Source organism: Aspergillus fischeri, genomic scaffold (assembly GCF_000149645.3).
Source record: "Aspergillus fischeri NRRL 181 1099437636263 genomic scaffold, whole genome shotgun sequence".
NCBI lineage: Eukaryota > Fungi > Ascomycota > Eurotiomycetes > Eurotiales > Aspergillaceae > Aspergillus > Aspergillus fischeri.
The window spans coordinates 688,973-708,036 of record NW_001509763.1 but is presented as its reverse complement, the minus strand read 5'-3'; the positions used below and the strand labels follow the sequence as shown (position 1 = coordinate 708,036).

Here is a 19,064-nt window from a genome sequence, read left to right as displayed (position 1 = left end):
ACCACTGTACTTATACTTCTTCTGACAATTGACAATTGGGTCTGTGTGATTATTGTCTTTCTTAGCAGTAGAGCCACGAGCATGGAGGTCAATGTCGGGCAACACCCAGATTTATTTGCTTGGTCGGTGTTCCCCCCGATGACAATGACTCCAGGAATGAAGCTACGTCGGGTTATTCGCTCCTTCAGGGCTTGGCTGCTTCGCACCTCAGTCTCAGCGTGCTGAAATCAGGCTAAATCGCGTCTTTTAACCGACAAAATGATAGGAAGTCCCCCGCAGGAAATGCAAGCGAACAGGAGCTAACTCCGCCTGTCCCCAGCTGTGCTCTCTCCAGTGGCTCGATGTGGAGATTCAGATATGGATTTTGCCTTTATTCAGAGTCGAGCAGACGGTCAATACTTATAAAGGTACTGAAAACCCTTTGTATCGCCTCGGCTATGCCAACCAAATCGACCAAGTTGTAAAAGCAACGTGAATGCAAGCACATAAACAATTTTCTAGATCATTTGAAGACAAGATGGCTACTGGAATTCTGAAAGTCAAAGGCAACAAAGTCGTTGACAGCAATGGAGACGAAGTTCTTCTCCGTGGTGCCGCTATTGGCGGTTGGATGAAGTATGCAGTAACACAGTGCCTCTATTTCACCCTTTGAAGTGATATGGAAGTTGACATCTTTGAAAATAGTATGGAGAATTTCATCACTGGTTACCCAGGTCATGAATCGCAACATCGTGCTGCTATGCGGAGGGTCTTAGGGCCAGAGAAGTACGAATTCTTTTTCGACAAATGGCTCGAGTATTTCTTCACCGAGGCGGACGCCAAGTTCTTTGCTGGGCTAGGATTGAATTGCATACGGATCCCGTTCAATTATCGCCATTTTGAGGATGACATGAACCCACGGGTACTGAAGGAGTCTGGGTTCAAGCACTTGGATCGGGTTATTGATTTGGTAAGAGTCCTGCAGCGTAACAACGGCATGATGCTGATTCGTTATTCCCCATGATAGTGCGCAAAAGAGAAGATATACACCATTCTGGATATGCACACCGCTCCTGGTGGACAGAACGGGGACTGGCATTCTGATAACCCGACCAGCTACGCTGCTTTCTGGGATTTCAAGGACCATCAAGACCGGACAGTATGGCTGTGGGAGCAGATTGCAGCACGATACAAAAACAATCCATGGATTGCTGGATACAACCCTCTGAATGAGCCCTGCGATCCGGAGCACGTCCGGCTTCCGGCTTTCTATGAGCGCGTTGAAAAGGCCATCCGAGCTATTGACCCAGATCATATCTTGTGGCTGGATGGAAACACGTTCGCTATGGAGTGGAAAGGCTTCGGGAAGGTTCTTTCGAACTGCGTTTATGCCATGCATGACTATTCTGTAGGCCATTTCCCGTCCGAACAAAGAGTACTCATGCTAATTTCTATATTAGTCAATGGGTTTCCCTACCGGAGAGCGATACAAGGGAACCCCAGAACAAAAGGAACACCTTGAACGGCAGTACCTTCGCAAAGCCGAATTCATGAACAAAAACGGGACAGTAATCTGGAACGGCGAGTTCGGGCCCGTCTACGCCAATCCCCGCACGGAAGCAGAGGCAGAAACCATCAATCAAGAACGTTACAGTCTTCTGGGAGAGCAGCTTCGTATCTACGACAAGTACAACATCCACTGGTCTATCTGGCTGTACAAGGACATTGGCCTGCAGGGTATGATCCATACAAGCCCAGACAGCAAATGGAACAGGACGATTCAGCCCTTGCTTGAGAAGAAAAAGAAGTTCTGGCTTGATGCATGGGGCAGAGAGCCATCCGCGGAGCCTGAAGCAGCACTAAAGCCACTGGTTGATTGGATCGACAAGGTCAGTCCAACAGCAAAGGAAACGTACCCGACCCCATGGCATACGGAGCGTCACCTACTGCGGAACGTCTTCCAGACATTCTTGGCAGCATCTTTTGTGGACGAGTTCGCGGAGCTATTCAGAGGAATGGATGAGAAGGAGTTAGAGGCCTTGGCGCATAGCTTTCACTTTGACGAGTGTGAGCAGCGAGGAGGACTGAATGAGATCCTCAGGGAACATGCTCGCGCAAGGAAGCACTGAGGGCTGGTGTATGGAGAGTAGATTATCGATCAGTCACCCTGATGACTTGTGGATGTTCTGCGAATCTCCACAGTTGTAATTGGTGCGTGCGTAGAGCGTGGTCTTAACTCAGATTGAAGCAAACTCGTTCAATATCCCAGCATATTTTATTAATGCCACGGTCTTTGGTGGCCCCACCATAATCTCCCAACCCGCCTTATCGATAACAAAAAATGGATGAGGGAGGAAAAAACTGTTGGGCGGGGTACCTGCGCTTTTTCATCGTCATCACCAAAGCCATCAGCAGTCGCTCTTTTGCTAGCTTTGTTCTTAGGTGGCCTGATTCGAGTGCTTGAGAGCATTCAGTATGTTCTTGTGAAAATTTCCAAATCATACCACTCGTCACGTGTTCGTTAATGTCGTCGGCCCAACCGAGGTCTATCCAAAGTACAAAGTCAGGCATAACACATCAGTTCGACCGTTTTGAAGGCGTTTAGAAGTTGCTCTTTTAAGATTCAGATCCTAAGAGAAGTTCTCCAAGATGTCTGAAGCATCGAGCGCTTCTTACCCGTCGTCCTTGGACGTTCTGTTTGATGGGACGTCGCCGTTGAGGGAACAGTATGACCCGGTCAAACTAGCACATGCAGAGATTGTCCCCATCCTCCAGCTTCCACTGGCTAGAGAATTGTTGGGACACAACTCTGCAGATGCGAGTGCTATCAGCCGCGTCTCCAACGGCGAGATATGCTATACCACCTTCCTGACGGAGAAGGCGAAGGCTACGGCTCAGATGCCACTGGATGGGCTTACTGCTGAGCAGCAACAGTCACAGATCCTCCATATCGGTCTGGCGGCTCTGTTTAACTTTATGCAATCCAATATTACAGGTCCTCCGTTGGATTTTAACTCAGCGGATGTGATTCTCCCTGAGGCTCTCCATTCAGATGCCACCAAGCTCCGGGCTGTTCGCAATCACATCATTCGTGAACTATCTGTAGACGGAGAAGCCGCCTACAAGCTGACGCCAAATGTTGAACTCTTTGCAGTTGCGAAGGCTCTTCTTGTTGATGCTGACATCCTCGTCCCTGACGGACCATTAGTAGCGAGGACGGCGAGACTCCGCGTCAATTTCCTTCACCAGAAGATGCTGTCCGAAGCTACTAGCACATTACAGGATGCCATCTATAGCGACTTGGAAGAGTTGAGCAAGATGCTACTTAGCGAAAAGTCTGTATTTTCTACAGCTCAAGAAAAAGGACGCTTCCTTGTGGAAAGGGCGACTATCCACACCCACCATGGCTTTGACACCAAGGCTCGGTCAGATCTTGAACAGGCTGCAGCAGTCAGAAAGTTTGAGTTTGCATTGACTGGAAGACTGGGAAAAAGGACGAAGTTCCAAGAACATGATATCAGCCAGCTGGTCGTCTTGGCAAAGAGTGCTGAAGAACTGACGACCACCGGAAACTCGGCTCTTCCGGAAAACAAGGAGGATACCCCCCCAGCAGGACCTAAGAACCTAGACCTCAACGATGATACACTTCTCGAAAGCATATCCTTCACCAAGGACACTCGGACATCCAAAGACAAGTCGACGACAGTCCAGGAAGAATCCACACTTCCCCCAGCTTTGCAGTCTCTTGACCCCGGCAACCAACCACTGCTGGACCCTGTTGACTCTGCCATTTTGCTGGGTTTGGCTTCCGCAATCACGAACACGTCGCCGGAGAACGGTCTCACTCGGGAAGAGACCCACCCTTACGCTATCCGTGTCCTTGAAGGGGGCAGTTCGAACTGGCAGGTATACACTCAAGCTTTGTTGGTCCGAAGCCGTGTGGAAGGATACCGAGCTCGAACTGTAGAAAGATCTGTTCTGCAGATGCAAGCGCTTGTTGACCAAGTCATTGCAGACACAGCAACTCTTGATACTCAAGCTACCGAAAATAGTAACCAGGCCACCACATTCCTCCCAAGACCCGAGAAATCCGAGTCTGCTTCGGCCGCTGAAAGACTAGAGTACATCTGGCTCTTGAACTCTCCTACTCGGTGGAGTCTCGAAGCTGAGTTGGCTCAACGCTGGGTCAACCTTGGCGGTCTGCGGACTGCACTGGACATTTACGAACGCCTGCAGATGTGGGCGGAGGCCGCTCTCTGCTACGCTGCCACAGACAGAGAAGAGAAGGCCAAGCATATCGTCCGCAGACAGCTTTATGAGCCCACGGGTCCAAACCCAGATGACGAGAACGAGAAGTTCGACGGGCCGGAAGTATCTCCGCTGCCCGTTGATGCCCCTCGCTTGCTCTGCATCCTGGGTGACATCGATAGTGATCCGACAATGTACGAACGCGCATGGGAGGTCTCAAACAACAGATACGCACGCGCGCAGCGTTCATTGGCCCGCCACTATCTTTCGTTGAAGCCCCCTGCTCTCGAAAAGGCAGAGGAGGCATACCGCAAGAGTCTCCACATCAACCGTCTCAACCACAGCGCGTGGTTTGCGCTTGGTTGTGTACAGCTTGAACTGCAAAAATGGGAGGACGCCATTGACTCGTTTACACGGACCGTGCAGCTCGAAGACACGGACGCCGAAGCATGGAGTAACCTTGCTGCTGCCATCCTGCGAACCGCCAAACCCAGCGAAACCACCGAAACGGCAGAGGAGGAGCAGCAAGATGCTGGCGCCGATGCCGATGCCGACTCGGAAACCAGAAAAAAACCACAGGATCCCTATAAGCGCAAGCGCGAGGCCCTCGCTGCTCTCCACCGCGCCGCTCAGCTCAAGCACACCGATGCTCGCATTTGGGACAACGTCCTGACCGTCGCAGCCTCGATCCCTCCACCAGCTACACCATTCCGCGATGTGGTCACAGCCCAGAGACGGGTGATTGAACTTCTCGGCCCAAAGAACGGAGAGAAGTGCGTTGATATACCCGTTCTCAGCATGCTGATTGAGCACGTCGTCGACACCTACAATTACGAGGACCTCCTGATCAAGGTGGATGAGAACGACGAGAACTCGGACCGCGTCGTCCGCAGTGGTACCATCGCCGGTCAGATCCTCTCCCTAGTGGACGAATGCGTTGTGCCTCTCATTACACACTCGGCTCCGCTCTGGCTTCTCGTTGCCCGTGTAGAACACTTCCGTGGCCAGCCATCCAAGGCCTTTGAGGCTCACGAGAAGGCCTGGCGAGCTACCGTTGCCTCGTGCACACAGGGCGCGTTCCAAATGGGCGATGAGAAGAAGTGGATGGATGTTGTCCGTGCAACTGAGAGGTTGGTCCGTGATGGATATGCCAGGTTTGGGCCTATGGACAAAGAAGGCAAACATGAGGGGGAGGCTGAGATGGTTGCTAAGGACTGGCGATTCAAGGCCCGCAGTGCTGTCAGGGGTATTTTGGGTAAAGGAAAGGACTTTTGGGAGGGTTCCGAGGGCTGGAGTCGTCTGAAAGAGCTGCAGTCCGAAGTGGGAAGTTCTTAGTTGTCAGACCTGAGAGATGTCTTATGCACTTCATGTCGGATACAACCTGATTAGCGTTTAAGTATGAATAGATCTGTCTTCGCTCAATCATGTGCTCGTTTTGAGTTATCATTCAACGTTCCATGCCCTCTTTCCGCATCACCTCCCCTCCACCTTTCTCTTTAACATCCCGCAGAAGCTCTCGAACAAGACGGAATCTAATCCCTTGAGCCAACGAACGACAACTCGGACGCACTTTTCATCAAGTCTATCCTGCTTCAGCTGAACCTTGAAACCAAGAGCCGCTGCACCCTCGTCAATTTCCATCATATCCGCAGCACCAGCCGAATTCTGCAACTTTCTGCGAGCTTGACGGGACCAAACATTCTCCATTGCGAATCCGACGCCGGTAGCCAGATTCTTACGCCAAGTCCAATGAATGCGAAGGCTGCTGAGTTCTTTGTCAATTTTGTCGCCGATGTCATCGATCGATTGATTCATGATTTCGAGCATGAACTCGGAGGGAAATGGTAGGAGGTGTTTCGGGAAGCCAGGGATGCCTCGGGCTACTTTCTGTTGCAAATCAGCACGGGAGCACTCAAACACTAGACCAAGATGTACTGAAGCATACCATACTCGGACGGAGATCAGTCCACGACCACGCCACAGCCCACCTCTTCGTCTTGCTTCCTTGAACAAATTCGGTTACCGCGTAGTTGTTGTTCCCGTGCTCCATGAGCTTCTCGACAATGACGGATACACTGCTCAGCTTCCCAAGCATTGAGGTGTACCAGACAACTCTCTCGCGAAGTTGAAGGCTTTCCTCAATCATGCGATAGACAAAAGCAATTTCACCGCCCTCAGTGACCATCTCGACCTCGTCTCCTGTGCATGCCTATGTCTGGTTTTCAGCAGGAGTCTGTAAGCCTCATTGAGTTGGACTTACTGAAAATGGAGGCCGTTCCTTGGCCTCTGCTGAAGCTATCATTTCTTCGCGTGAGGAGTAGAATGGAGGATTGCACATGGTAAAGTCGAGCCTGAAAATCTCAGATATATGCCGTTTATGCAATCTCAGTGGACACATACCTTTGGATGCCGAGCTTTGTGTCTAGAGGAATGAGATCATCCGTGCGCTCGGTTTTGAATACCCGAATTCGGCCATCAAGCCCGTTATTTGTCACATTTTCTCGGGCGGTTCGAACATTCTCGTTGTCGATATCTAGATTCTTGTGAGCTTTTCATCCATCCGATGCGGTTTGAAGCGACATTGATTACCTGTAGCAAAGAAATCCCACAGGGGCCGTGTCGTGCACCCGAGCAACGGGTATATACTGCAGCATCCTGTTCCACTACGAAAAGTCAGAAAGAGAACATCTCCAGAACAGGTGATACCCACATATCCAGGCCTACCACGGATCGATCCGGGTCGTAGTCATCGCGGTACTGGTCACCTGTGGTATCGAGAACGTCTTGCAGCCATAGAATATAGTTTAACCTGCTTGTCCGTCAGAACATATGCAATCTCTGTAACCTCTTTTTATTTACCTGTTTGGTATCTAGGGTATCAGGTTAGCATGTAAGACTTTTTGTTAGCTAAGTTAACATACCGGTGGACAAAGTCTGTTCTCAGGTATCTCAACATTCAGATTGAAATCTCTCTTTAAGAGACTCTTAGTCAATTGCCTGGAAAGCCGGTCAGTCATCTGCGACACCGGCAATATCTATGACCATCTTACCGTACGGCATCGGGATCGCTGAAATCTAACTGGCCATTTGGCTTCACACTGACAGTAGGGTCAGAGATGAGTATGAATCACAAGGCGGCGGACTGACTATTTCGCAAAAGCCGGCGACTGCAACGCAAGAGTAGTGAAATCGACGTCATCTCTGTAGATATTTCGAGCTGCCCTCATCATGGTAGATTAAGTTGACCACACAGGTAAGAACGTGTCAGCCTAAACCTGCGCCAAGAGGTGCCACGAAAGTAGTCGAGAACTAGTGAGACAGAATCAAAAATTCCTGTAGTAGACTAGTCAGTGTTATCTAGATGAAATGACGATATTAGTGGACGATTGGAGGCTAGATGCCAACCATGGCTGATGGTGGGGCTTACCTCGACTTTTCCAAAGGCACAGAAACAATGGTACAGACAGCAACAAAACCTCGTGATGTTGCGATGATCCTCATTGATGAACTGGACGCAATGATGCAGGAACCACAACGATCAACTGGAGAGTGTGGGTAAGTGTTCTCCTGAACGGGCTTGGGGCCGGGAAGTTTTGGTTCCCCAGAGTCAGGCCACAAGGCTGTAAGGCTGGTAAAGCTAGCACGGAATGATGTCACACCGTGGGCCGACGCGTATCGGACTACGGAGTACTGTCAAGTAATCGCCGATCCCCCTCCTTTTGACACTTAGGGTCAATCATAAAAAAAGAGTCTTCGAGCCGGATATTTATAGGAATAATTCGTGATCGAACTCCGAAAATCGTGAGCATTGCGAGAATTTCTACGGAGGGTTCTTCCATTGTTGGATGCCAGTTTGGATCGTTTTGTTTGTTTTGATTCCAGGAAAGTAACCTCTGTGGGTCACATCTTGAGATGGGGAAATTGAAGGAGAAATTCGAGCACGAGATAGACCATCTAGAAAGTGCTTTGAAAGGTCTGTATCGTATCCCTTCCAATGAGATTTCTGTCCCGACTGACAATGGCTATCAGACTCTCATTTACACGACGCCAAGGCAAAAGCTCACCACTTCAAACACAAAGTTGGAAAATTCTTCAATGTCGTCAACCCCAACCACCGCCATGATGAGGAGCATGAGCGGGAAACAGACAATAAGAGAACTGTGATTGCCGAGTCACATAGATACAAGTCGTTTGCTCCGGTTAGAGAGGGCAACAGGGTCAAGTGGTATGTCGACGCGCTGGACTACCTCTGGGCTGTCTCAGTCGCTTTGGAGGAGGCGAAGGAGGTGATCTATATCGAGGACTGGTGGCTCTCTCCGGAGCTGTTTCTTCGTAGACCTCCATATTTGACGCAAGAATGGAGGCTCGATCAAGTGCTCAAGCGCCGCGCTGAAGCGGGCGTTAAGATCTATGTGATTGTTTACAAGGAGGTTTGTCAGCGATATTGACTGTGTTCAGTCGGTACAACTGACAGGATCCAGGTCAATCAAGCACTGACGTGCAACTCAGCGCATACGAAACACGCGCTCCGCAGTCTCTGCCCTGAGGGAACTCCTGGTCACGGAAACATCAAAGTTCTACGGCATCCGGATCACAATATTTTTGAAAATGCGGCAGATATGACATTGTACTGGGTAAGTCCATCGTGGATTGTAGTTATAGTCAGAATTATGCTGACATTCTAGGCACATCATGAAAAATTTATTGTCATTGACTACGCCGTCGCCTTCATTGGTGGTATCGATTTATGTTTTGGTAGATGGGATGCTCACCAACATCCCCTGGCGGACGTTCATCCGGCGAACTTGAAGGACGAAATATTCCCAGGTCAGGATTGGAACAACAACCGTATTATGGATTTCCAGAGCGTTGCAGATTGGCAGTCAAATGAAGTAAGCAAAGCAGACTATGGTCGAATGCCATGGCATGATGTAGCAATGGGCTTGGTTGGAGATTGCGTCTATGATATCGCCGAGCATTTTGTTCTTCGATGGAACTTTGTCAAGCGAGATAAGTACAAGCGTGATCATGGCGTCGACTGGCTTCTGCTGGAGGGCCGCACCGGCGATGACGAAGATCTTGTCGGGGTACAACGCCCGAAGTATCCTTGTGGACACTATATTCGACATCCTCTCAATCCGCTAGACACCAAGCCCCGAGGAATGCAAGGCACTGTGCGGGGGCAGATTATTCGCAGCAGTGGTGATTGGAGCAGTGGAATCCTGACTGAGCAGAGTATTCAAAGTGCTTATTGCGAGATTATTCGTAACGCTCAACATTTGGTATATATCGAAAACCAGTTTTTCAGTAAGTCCACCTTCGCTACAATGCTTCAGATGCTGACGTGTTCAAGTTACTGCCACTGGAGACCAGCAAAAGCCCATCATCAATACCATTGGTCGTGCAATTGTCGACGCCTGCGTTCGAGCTGGCAAAGAGGGTCGGAAGTTCCGAGTGATCATTGTGATTCCCGCTATTCCAGGATTTGCTGGGGACCTGAGACAAAGTGCAGCAACTGGCACACGTGCGATCATGGATTATCAATACAAATCTATTCTGCGCGGGGAACACTCGATTTTCGGTCAGATCTCTGCTCAAGGAGTTGATCCAAGAGGTGAGTTCTTAACCTTCGCGGAAACAAATGACTAATTAATCAGAGCATGTGTTCCTTTTTAATCTGCGCGCTTATGACCGTATCAACAAGACTCCGGCTCTAGAAGAATTGGAGAATGAAGCAGGAGTAACGTATCATGACATCCAGCGTGGCATAGCTGAGTCTATCATGAGCGACAGCGTTCACCCGGTGGTTGGCGAAGAAGGCGACAAACACGAAGTCAATTACGACGACGCAGAGCGAGAGAAGGAAGAAAGGCTTGCAAGGTTGCGCAGATACGAGGAGAAGCAGGAAGGGCGCAGAAGTGAGCAATATCGAAGCAAGGACTCTGTCGCGCATACAACGATGCTCAATGGCGACAAGATGTCTGAGGAGCCCTGGGAAGGAGATCCGGAGAGTGAAAAGGCAAATTTTGTCCAGGAAGAGCTCTATGTGCATGGTAAAGTGTGCATTGTAGACGACAGGATTGCCATCTGCGGCAGCGCGAACATCAACGACCGGGTGAGTATACCCTCCTACAAATGCTTGACTCCAGGACTGACACCAAAAGTCACAACTCGGTTACCATGATAGCGAGCTGGCCATTGTTGTCGAGGATCAAGACTTCATCGATAGCACGATGGACGGAAAGCCATATAGAGCCTCGCGCCTTGCCGCTACTTTGCGGCGGCAGCTGTGGCGGGAGCATTTAGGCCTTCTTCCAGCACAAGACTACGACGCCTCCAAGCATCCTAACGCGCAGCCACCTAACGTGTGTCTAAATGAGATTCTTGAGGGCCCGGAGAACGACTTTGTCACAGATCCCTTGAACGATGACTTGTGGAAGACCTGGACAGAGCAAGCCACAACGAACACGGAAGTATATCGGATGCTCTTCCGCACGGATCCAGATGACAACATCCGCACCTTTGAGGACTATGATAATTTCAGACCGCAAGGCGGTATTAAAGAGGGTCACCTGTTCGATCCGTACCAGCCCGTCAAGGATGTCCGAGAGAAACTGGACAAGATTAAGGGCCATCTTGTCTGGATGCCCCTCGATTTCCTGAAAGACGCCGAGATGGCAGAACCTGGTCTGGCTGTTAACCAAATCACTGAGGCAAGTTTGTTAATTACACGCTTTACAAGATACTTTTTTGCTAATCTTGTTGCAGAGCATCTATACCTAATCGTCTGCTATCTTTGTCCCAATAGCGGAGTACTTCATTGCAATCATGATTTTGAAACCATTTGATGACTATTCAAGCGAGCAGGATAGGGGCTGTCAAGTTGTACATTCGTCCATGTTAGCATTGTAGATACAACACTATCGCAAAAGTAACTATCATGTGGATATAGCAGGTTTTTAATGAGGAATATGTCCGCCGCCACGAACAAAGAGCCAACCATGAAAATGTCGGCATATTATCAGCCAGATTTGAGCCACTCATTGTCATATACCTCCACCACTGATACTGCAAGAGATCAACTCCTTGTATTAAAATGGAATACATCGATCACTCCTCCCACAGCTCATAGTCAGGAAAGTACTTATCATGGATCCGTCTCGCATAATTGACCAGGGCCGGATAGCCCTTGATAATCTCCCTTGAGGCTGGTGCGCTGCCCAAGATATCAGCATACCGCAGGCAAGCAAAGCAAAAGTGAGTACTCACGCATCACACACCAACCCCGACGCAATGAACCCAAACAGCACCGCATCCACCTCCGTCGGCCCCTCTCCACCCCAGACCCAGAACGGCCCCTCCCGACCGGACTGCTTCGTCTGCGCCTCCGCCACCACCGCATTCAGACTCGCCCAGATCTCTTGCCGGAACGCACTGATCTCATCTTCAGTGAAGGCCATGGTACCCTGGCCCTGGAGATTGCGGGTAACTTTGCGGTAGATGATGTTGCCGACGACGACCTGGACAGGCCAGGGGAGGGCAGCGAGGATCTTGGAGCGCATGGTGTAGAAGTTTAGGATCCATCGTTCATAGGTCTTTTCACCGTTAGGTTAATTTCTTCACTGTCGTGCGTAGTGATGTGACTCGTACCTGGTAAGAAGACAACTTATCCTCTAGCAATGCTTTGAGCGCCAGGTCATGCAGTCGCTCCGTTGGAGACAGGTGCTGGTTCAGATCCTCTGTGTACCCCTTCTCAATCAGCGCTTTGGTGATGAGAGTTGAATCTGCGAGCGTCTGCGGCGGCTGCTCGCCATCCTGGATGGAGACGTAGGGGACCTTGCCGCGGGGAGCTTTGGGGATGGCGCCTTGTTCGGTGCGGTAGGGGATGTTGCCGAAACGGAGACGGGCCTCCAGCTTTGTGACGAAGGGGGACCAGACGTAGCAACCGGTTTCTGGGAAGCCGCGGAAGACGGTAACTATGGGGGATGATTTGGTGGCCATTGTGGGTTTTGATAATGGGAAGATGACAATGTTAGAGGGTGAGTTTAGCTAAACTACTGATATTTGTTGATACTTCGAGGATGGATTGGAGCGAATAAGAAGTATAAGTACAAAAAAAGGGTGAGAATAACGTATGTAAGTCGGGAAGAAAGTTCTAGGCTGCGATGCCCTTTAGGGACTCCGATACGAGGGTCTAACAGTAGCAAGTTTATAAGCCACAAAATTGAATGGCTATCCTATTAGCCAGTTGCTTGTAAATACTAGAGTTTCAAGAGTCCGGTAAACAGAGAAATTACTCAATTGACCCATGTTCAGCCAGGCATCCTCAAATCTCGCACTACTCATCTAACAATGCTGGGGTTATTTCCGATGTATAGTAACAAAGTGATAGTACTTAGTATTGACTATTGATAAATACATCCGATTTGGCCCTTGCACTCGAGTTTCGGCTAATATTGTTGTATCATCCATTTCTGCCCTGGCGCAGCAGTTGGTCCCGAGTTTCTTATTGAGATAGGTAGGATTGGAAACACATTAGAGTATCAGCTACTTCCTTAGTTTTTAAGTCTAGAAGACTGACCCGTGGCTTGCTCGTCAGTATGTCTCACTTTGTGTCTCACCCTCTGCCTCAAATCTATTACCGTATTCACTAACTGAGTATGACATTCACTATCCTCAACAATGCTCACTGTGGTCAATGATATGTAGCGCTCAAGGATAGTGAATTTCAACAATCTTCATTCACTGTAAGGACCTTGAACCAGTCATTCAATGGCAGATCGAACTGAGACAGATAGAGACGAATACCATCGTCTCCCCCACGATTCTCCGCTCTCCATCTTCCTTTCTTCATATCTATGGAGCTAGAGGGCCCTCACTCAATTAGAGTCATTTTGCAGGTTTATCTGCGGGACTCTCGCGATGACTTATTCCTTCTTGACGGACCTGTATGGTCAAAATAGGTGAGCTTCATGTTCACTCTCCCGATGATCCCATGGATCTTCGGTTTCCATCACATATGGAACTTTGGTCGATGACTTGCTAACAGTATGAGACACTAGAAGTAACAGCAACAGCGGCAACAACAGCCAGCCCCTGCCTTTCTAAGCCTAGGGGCCTTATCTTGATTCTAGCCGAGCAAGAAAAGACGCCGAGAAGAAGCTGTTCGGCGCAAGGAGCGCCAGCACCTCTGCCGTGAGGTAGGTTTATAATCTAATAATAAAAATATCAGCATCTATTATCATCTAGATGGCGGAGAGAGGTGTCCTCGTGCCAAAGGACATCCAGGCATGGCTGGAGCCGAAGCTGCAGCCCGATCTCACACGGGCCCAGCGACTGCTGGAGGGTGTATGTTGACTTCTTGTCGAATTGAGATTCCGCGGAGTTCTATGCAAGTTCAACTCTGATTGAAAGGACACGTGGTCCTTAGAGGATTTGAGGCCCAGAACGGAAGAGGTCGTGAATGGACGGGACGGCATATTTACAAATCAATTTGTTTTTGCCGATCTCGGCACGCTATACGTGATCTTAAAATCACACCGAAGTTCTACGTCGATGTACCACGAGACTTCAGAGAAGCGGATGCTCGAGCAGCTGTACAGCTGCTAAGATGTGAGAGAACGGCTGATGAAACGCCTTTTGACACAGCAGAGCTCGTTAAAGCAGAACCTGTCAGTGCAAAAGAACAGCTCATGGAGGCGACCAATCAAGCAACACGCCTCTGATTCCCACTTCAAAGAAGATGAGCCGGCTATGTACATACGTGGCCGATACAACCCAGGACTCGACACGTCCATTCGCCTGAAGGAGGAGGCCAAGGCAGCACCAGATGCCGCGAAGACGACGTTTGAGAAAGCAGACAAGGTACGTGAGGAGACACTCAAGGCATCCAAGTTTGGTGGATGACTCGCTAACAGCATGACGCACTAGACGCTGCTAGATAGCGCAGCAGGGCATTCAATTGCCTGAGGAGGTCCAGGCAGGGCTGCGGGACGCCCGCCACATGACCACTGATTCGGACACTGGATATCAATCCGCCGCCGCCGCCGCCACCTCCTCCCGCTCCCGCTGGCCCCCCAGCCCCCTCTGGTCCCGTGGGTATTCTTGATATACTACACAGGTCATGTGGCTAACCTTAGTTCTAGCCAACCAAGAAGCAGAAGCGTGAAGAGGAGATCCGGCGCAATGAGCGCCAGAGAATCACTCACCTCGTAAGTCTATATTGTCTATACACAGATGTATATACCAGTAACTAATCTATATTATCTACTAGATGGAGGCAGAAGGGGCGGACCTGGGCAGAATTGCCAGAGTCCATCCAGAGAGGGCTGGGGGTGCCGCAGCTGCGGCCCAATCTAACACCCGCCCAGAAGCTCCATCTTACAGAGCTAGAAGGCGAGTGGGCTGCAGCAAAGCTGGAGCGGGAGGAGGTGCACAAGAAGTGCAAGGCGGCCAAGGAGGCAGTGGAGAAGGCCCAGAAGGACTTGGAAGAGGCAGAGAAGGCCTGGCGCTCCGCCGACAACACAATAAAGAAAGTGTCGGCGGAGCGCCGGCTCTTCTTTGAAAATCATTCAATTGCCTGAGGAGGTCCAGGCAGGGCTGCGGGACCCCCAGCCGCGGTCCGAACTCTCACGGACCCAGCTGGCCTGCGTCCGTTGAACTCATTGTTGTTGAGTTCATCGCCGAAAGGGGGAGCGGAAGGAGAAAAGGCAGCAGCGGAAGGAGAAATGGCAGCAGCGGAAGGCTGCAAAGGAGTCACTAGAGGCTGCGCAGAAGGCCTTCGATGAGGCGCAGAAGTCATGGCAGGATGTCGATGATGCCGTAAAGCTGCGGCCGAACATCACAAGAGCCCAGTGGCTCCGGGACAAAGCGAAGATGCGCCAAAATGAGGCCAAAGGAGGAGGAGCCCGCTGCCACCGTCGCCGCTCCCGAGCCAAAGGTAATATAATAAAAGTAGCATTCTTGACTGACAGGTGACTAACTGACTTATAGAGGACTCGCCTTGATAAATTCAAGGAGGAGTGGCGCAAGGAGCTTTTACAAGAGGTAAGCTCCCCTTTAAGTATCAATGCATACATATATGTGGGATATGTACTATGTACTCTATACTATATGCACTATATATCTTAAGATAGTACTAACTATAAGGTTATTATTAGCTCCGCGAAGGCCACTGGGTTGTCCCAGACGACGAGGAAGAAGCCCCTGGCCAGGCCCTCCGAAAGCAGGAGTTGCTGGAAGAGCTGGAACAGCGGAAGGCAATCAAGGACCAGTGCCTTCATGATAAAAGAGAGCTGAAGGAGGAGAGGCAGCTGGGGCAGGAGATCTCAGACTTAGAGGAGGGATCCGCAGCTTTCCATAAGGCGAAGGCCGACATCGCAGAAACCGTTCGCAAGCTGAATAAGCTCCATAGGGGGTGACCGTGAAGCTGACGTGGGATGGATGGCTGCAGACACTGCCGTAAAGCTGCAGCGTGGCCACGCATGTGCCCAGCTGCTCTGGATCGAAGAACTTTTCGATCCGGAAGGGGAACGGGGGAGGCGAAAGCGAGGCGGAAATCAATGCGACGAGGTTTAGTCTCCCCTAAGACTCCATTTTCCTTCTTAGCAGCAGTAGTAGCTGCTGCTGCTGCAACAACAACAACAACATCATCATCATCATGGGTAAGTACTCATCTCCTGGCAATATCACTCTTAAAGAGTGAAAGACTGATTCATGGCTTTAGCAGGACAGAAGCGTCTGTTTGAACGCGTCACAGTTGTAAATTCCCTTTCCTCTCCATAGCAATAGATATTGAGCCTTGAAGCATCATAGCTTTGGCGGAGTCCTCGCTCAAGTCTCGAGCAACAACTTGCAATCATCTAAAGTTAAAGGCACTACTGCGGGCTCCTGATGAATGAGAAAGGAGCCATCTTCATACATACAGTTGAAAGCCTGCATCATAATCGGCACATGCTTATGTCCAGCAGGCATGCTCTCTGTTCCTGGCTGTTCGTTCACTAGGTCTTATTGTACAGCAAGATGTTCTCCCGGTCATTTTTAGCCATCTTAGGATTTGCTCAACTCATTGATATTTTCTTACAGGGTGTTGACAGTCCCAGGGAAAGAAGAACAGGTCCGTGCAAAGCCTCTGAGTCAAGCAAGCATCTTGCGGAGTACTGAGTCTCCGATTGCTCCAGCATCTCATGTGCTCTACTGAACAGGTACATTATAATAACGACTACTCAACGTTCTCAACAACAGAAAACCCAGCCTTCTCCTTCAAGAACAGCACTACATCGTCAATCTCGTCCGGCACTTTATACCAATGTCCGAACTCCTCATATGCTTTCCACGTCACATCCATCCCAAACCCATCAGATAGGATGGACGCCATCCGTCGTCCCAAGTCTACCGACACCTTGGGATCTGCAGCCCCGTGGCCCAGGAATACTGGTGTTTTCAAGTAGGACACACATAACGCATTCTCCGAGTCATCAGCGTCAGTCTGAATGGGTGGCGTACCAAGAATCTCCCGGACATGATTGACTGCTTGGCTGTGCGCGGGGACGTCAACATCTGTGTCGTGGGCGAACGGGTCGTCATCGTCGTCGTCTTCAGCGCCTGACTTTGGCTCTCCCTGATTGTCTTCATCAATACTCAAAAACCCAGAGATCTCCCCTTCAAACGGTAACCACCCGCTCATCCCGATGTATCCCCCAAGGCGTCTACTATCTCCATCCTCGCTCGCAGAAGGAAATCCCCCCAAAAGACAGAAAACAGAAGCCGCACACCCCTGGCTCAAGCCCCCGATCACGACCCGACTATACCCGTCACCAACAGCGGGATCATTCGACAAGAGCTTCGCCTCTTCAACAATCAATTTCCGAAGAAATTCACTACTTTCCTGTAGTCCATCAATCTGTAATTCGGTCCGTGTATTCGGATTCTTAAGCGAGTAATTGTCGAACCACTGGTTTATAGGAATTCGTTTCAGTACTGTAGAGCGCCGTTTTCTGGCGGTGGGGAAGATGAATTTGGTAGTGGGGAGGCGCTTCGCGATGCCGGTTGATTCAATGAAGACATGGCCGAAGCGCTCGCTATTACTTCCGCGGCCGTGGAGCAGAATGATTGTATGCGTATGTTGGTCATCCCTGAGAGGCGCAATCACGAGGGGAGAGGGATAGGGCTTGGAAGAAGGCATGATAACGGATGGTTGAGAATTGAGAGAGCTTCTAAGAATACAGTGGGCGGAAATGTCCTTTTAAATGATGCCGCTTGTGACAACAATGTGGCAGTGAAGCGCCTAAACAAATATCGTAATGGGCGCAAGAAAGATATTGACATATTTAAGCTGATCTGCGGTTGGACACAGGGTATGACATCTGATAGTCCCGAAGGTATATATCTAGTCGAGTTGCCTTAGTGAGATGATACAACGTAGGGGTTTTCTGTGATTCCTAATAGAAAGTAACTCCCATCAATATTTACTCTCACTATAGGAGAAGCCCTTCACTTTTGCCTTGACATTAGTGACTAACGCATTTAGATGCATTGTAATATCATTATATTCTGCTGGCGTCGTGGATCTGCTGAGGGTGTTGGTCATGGCGAATTTGCCAGGTTTGGCCACTTCGTCCTCGTTAGAAATATGGCATTGTTATATCTCCAGTTCAAAGTTCGATCCATAGATTCGACGAATTGATTTCAATCTAGAACTAGTCATGATACAGAATACTATCCTTGACTGCAGTCTCCATAATCTATCAATGAGACATGACATAGCAGGCCGGGTTCTTAAGAGTGGAATAAATGATCAGAACCACTTATCTTCTCTAGAAGGTTGTTCCCGAGAGAGCGATTGCTGCCAATTCCATCGCACATGCCTATATCAGGTTTCGCCTCCAGCTTTCAGACACCATATCGCTAGACACTGGTTAAGGACAGGACAGTGACAGTTATACATTAAAGCATTGTTTTATAGGCCCTCTGCTCATTTGACGAAGATGGTTAGAGATTCCACAAGAATAATATTTATCAAGACTGTACACTTCACTGAATGTGAATATTGCTAAGCATGGTTGCGGATTCTGTCACATATTATTGAGTGTACTGAGGAAGCGCAAAACTTGTGAATGCTCTCTGCTGCCTCTTCCTTCTCCTCTTCTATTCTTTTTGTCTTCCCTTTTCTCTTTGTCTTTATCTTCACCTTCACCTTCACCTTCACCTTCACCTTCACCTTCACCTTCACCTTCACCTTCATCTTCATCTCTACTATCACTTCTATCACCATCGTCTCGGCTTCTTCATTCAGCCGCCTTCCCCAAGTCATCGGGCTGGACTGGAAGCCGTCCCTCAAATTTCTTCGGTTTTCAAAGTGAGCGAACATTTACTTGTTCCTAAGGACTTCCTCCTTCCAATAGCCAATCATCAGCTCGTTAACTCTCATCAGGATATGGTGAAAGGAGCTTTACCATGATAGAATCGGTCAGTAAATACGGGTTATCCATTCCCTCGCTTAAAACACATCATCGACGAAGAAGACAAAGAGCAAGGTATGTGTTCACCATTTGAATTGCTACTTACCCATTCCAAGAAGGCTGATCGAGACTACTCCTTGGACCAAGTGACTGGTGGACATTCGGATCAGTACAGCCAACGCTTGAACTACTCGCATTCGGAACCTAATACGAAGTACTACGAAAAAAGATGCGTGCAAATCCTGTTCCTAATATTTGATCTATAGGAGGTGAGTAGCACCACTTTCTCTTAACCCGCTGCTGCTGGCTGACAGTGAGCTAAGACGCGATTGTAGAGAATCATACAATCGGATATCACTTCAAACACTTCAAAAAATC

The 19,064-nt window shown here is 49.5% G+C and overlaps 8 protein-coding genes across 8 annotated transcripts, besides 2 other annotated features; 5 read left to right on the top strand and 3 right to left on the bottom strand.

Annotated features, from left to right (window-relative positions):
* Positions 1 to 517: 517 nt before the first annotated feature.
* On the top strand, positions 518 to 2,108 carry NFIA_026860 (glycoside hydrolase family 5 protein; the record flags this gene model as incomplete). The annotated part of the gene is made up of 4 exons (XM_001261508.1): positions 518 to 615; positions 685 to 949; positions 1,007 to 1,387; positions 1,440 to 2,108. The coding sequence occupies 4 exons, from the start codon at positions 518 to 520 to the stop codon at positions 2,106 to 2,108; spliced, it is 1,413 nt and encodes a 470-aa protein (XP_001261509.1).
* A 520-nt stretch (positions 2,109 to 2,628) lies between these two features.
* On the top strand, positions 2,629 to 5,562 carry NFIA_026850 (tetratricopeptide repeat protein; the record flags this gene model as incomplete). Its single annotated transcript, XM_001261507.1, has 1 exon — positions 2,629 to 5,562. One exon carries the CDS (start codon positions 2,629 to 2,631, stop codon positions 5,560 to 5,562), a length of 2,934 nt encoding a protein of 977 aa, XP_001261508.1.
* A 138-nt stretch (positions 5,563 to 5,700) lies between these two features.
* Positions 5,701 to 6,977, bottom strand: NFIA_026840 (DUF890 domain protein; the record flags this gene model as incomplete). Its single annotated transcript, XM_001261506.1, has 6 exons — positions 5,701 to 6,114; positions 6,173 to 6,436; positions 6,488 to 6,578; positions 6,622 to 6,760; positions 6,817 to 6,890; positions 6,952 to 6,977. 6 exons carry the CDS (start codon positions 6,975 to 6,977, stop codon positions 5,701 to 5,703), a joined length of 1,008 nt encoding a protein of 335 aa, XP_001261507.1.
* Positions 6,978 to 8,139: 1,162 nt separating this feature from the next.
* On the top strand, positions 8,140 to 11,139 carry pldA (putative phospholipase PldA; the record flags this gene model as incomplete). Its single annotated transcript, XM_001261505.1, has 8 exons — positions 8,140 to 8,200; positions 8,257 to 8,657; positions 8,709 to 8,861; positions 8,913 to 9,534; positions 9,581 to 9,841; positions 9,885 to 10,342; positions 10,392 to 10,944; positions 11,036 to 11,139. The coding sequence occupies 8 exons, from the start codon at positions 8,140 to 8,142 to the stop codon at positions 11,137 to 11,139; spliced, it is 2,613 nt and encodes an 870-aa protein (XP_001261506.1).
* Positions 11,140 to 11,337: 198 nt separating this feature from the next.
* Positions 11,338 to 12,228, bottom strand: NFIA_026820 (glutathione S-transferase family protein; the record flags this gene model as incomplete). Its single annotated transcript, XM_001261504.1, has 3 exons — positions 11,338 to 11,443; positions 11,497 to 11,822; positions 11,878 to 12,228. 3 exons carry the CDS (start codon positions 12,226 to 12,228, stop codon positions 11,338 to 11,340), a joined length of 783 nt encoding a protein of 260 aa, XP_001261505.1.
* Positions 12,229 to 13,476: 1,248 nt separating this feature from the next.
* Positions 13,477 to 14,810, top strand: NFIA_026810 (uncharacterized protein; the record flags this gene model as incomplete). The annotated part of the gene is made up of 5 exons (XM_001261503.1): positions 13,477 to 13,575; positions 13,876 to 14,091; positions 14,168 to 14,325; positions 14,373 to 14,438; positions 14,501 to 14,810. 5 exons carry the CDS (start codon positions 13,477 to 13,479, stop codon positions 14,808 to 14,810), a joined length of 849 nt encoding a protein of 282 aa, XP_001261504.1.
* A 111-nt stretch (positions 14,811 to 14,921) lies between these two features.
* Positions 14,922 to 14,971: a microsatellite.
* Positions 14,972 to 15,112: 141 nt separating this feature from the next.
* On the top strand, positions 15,113 to 15,647 carry NFIA_026800 (uncharacterized protein; the record flags this gene model as incomplete). Its single annotated transcript, XM_001261502.1, has 3 exons — positions 15,113 to 15,166; positions 15,220 to 15,273; positions 15,387 to 15,647. 3 exons carry the CDS (start codon positions 15,113 to 15,115, stop codon positions 15,645 to 15,647), a joined length of 369 nt encoding a protein of 122 aa, XP_001261503.1.
* An 800-nt stretch (positions 15,648 to 16,447) lies between these two features.
* NFIA_026790 (alpha/beta hydrolase) lies at positions 16,448 to 17,410 on the bottom strand (the record flags this gene model as incomplete). Its single annotated transcript, XM_001261501.1, has 1 exon — positions 16,448 to 17,410. The coding sequence occupies one exon, from the start codon at positions 17,408 to 17,410 to the stop codon at positions 16,448 to 16,450; it is 963 nt and encodes a 320-aa protein (XP_001261502.1).
* A 1,000-nt stretch (positions 17,411 to 18,410) lies between these two features.
* Positions 18,411 to 18,474: a microsatellite.
* Positions 18,475 to 19,064: the final 590 nt, after the last annotated feature.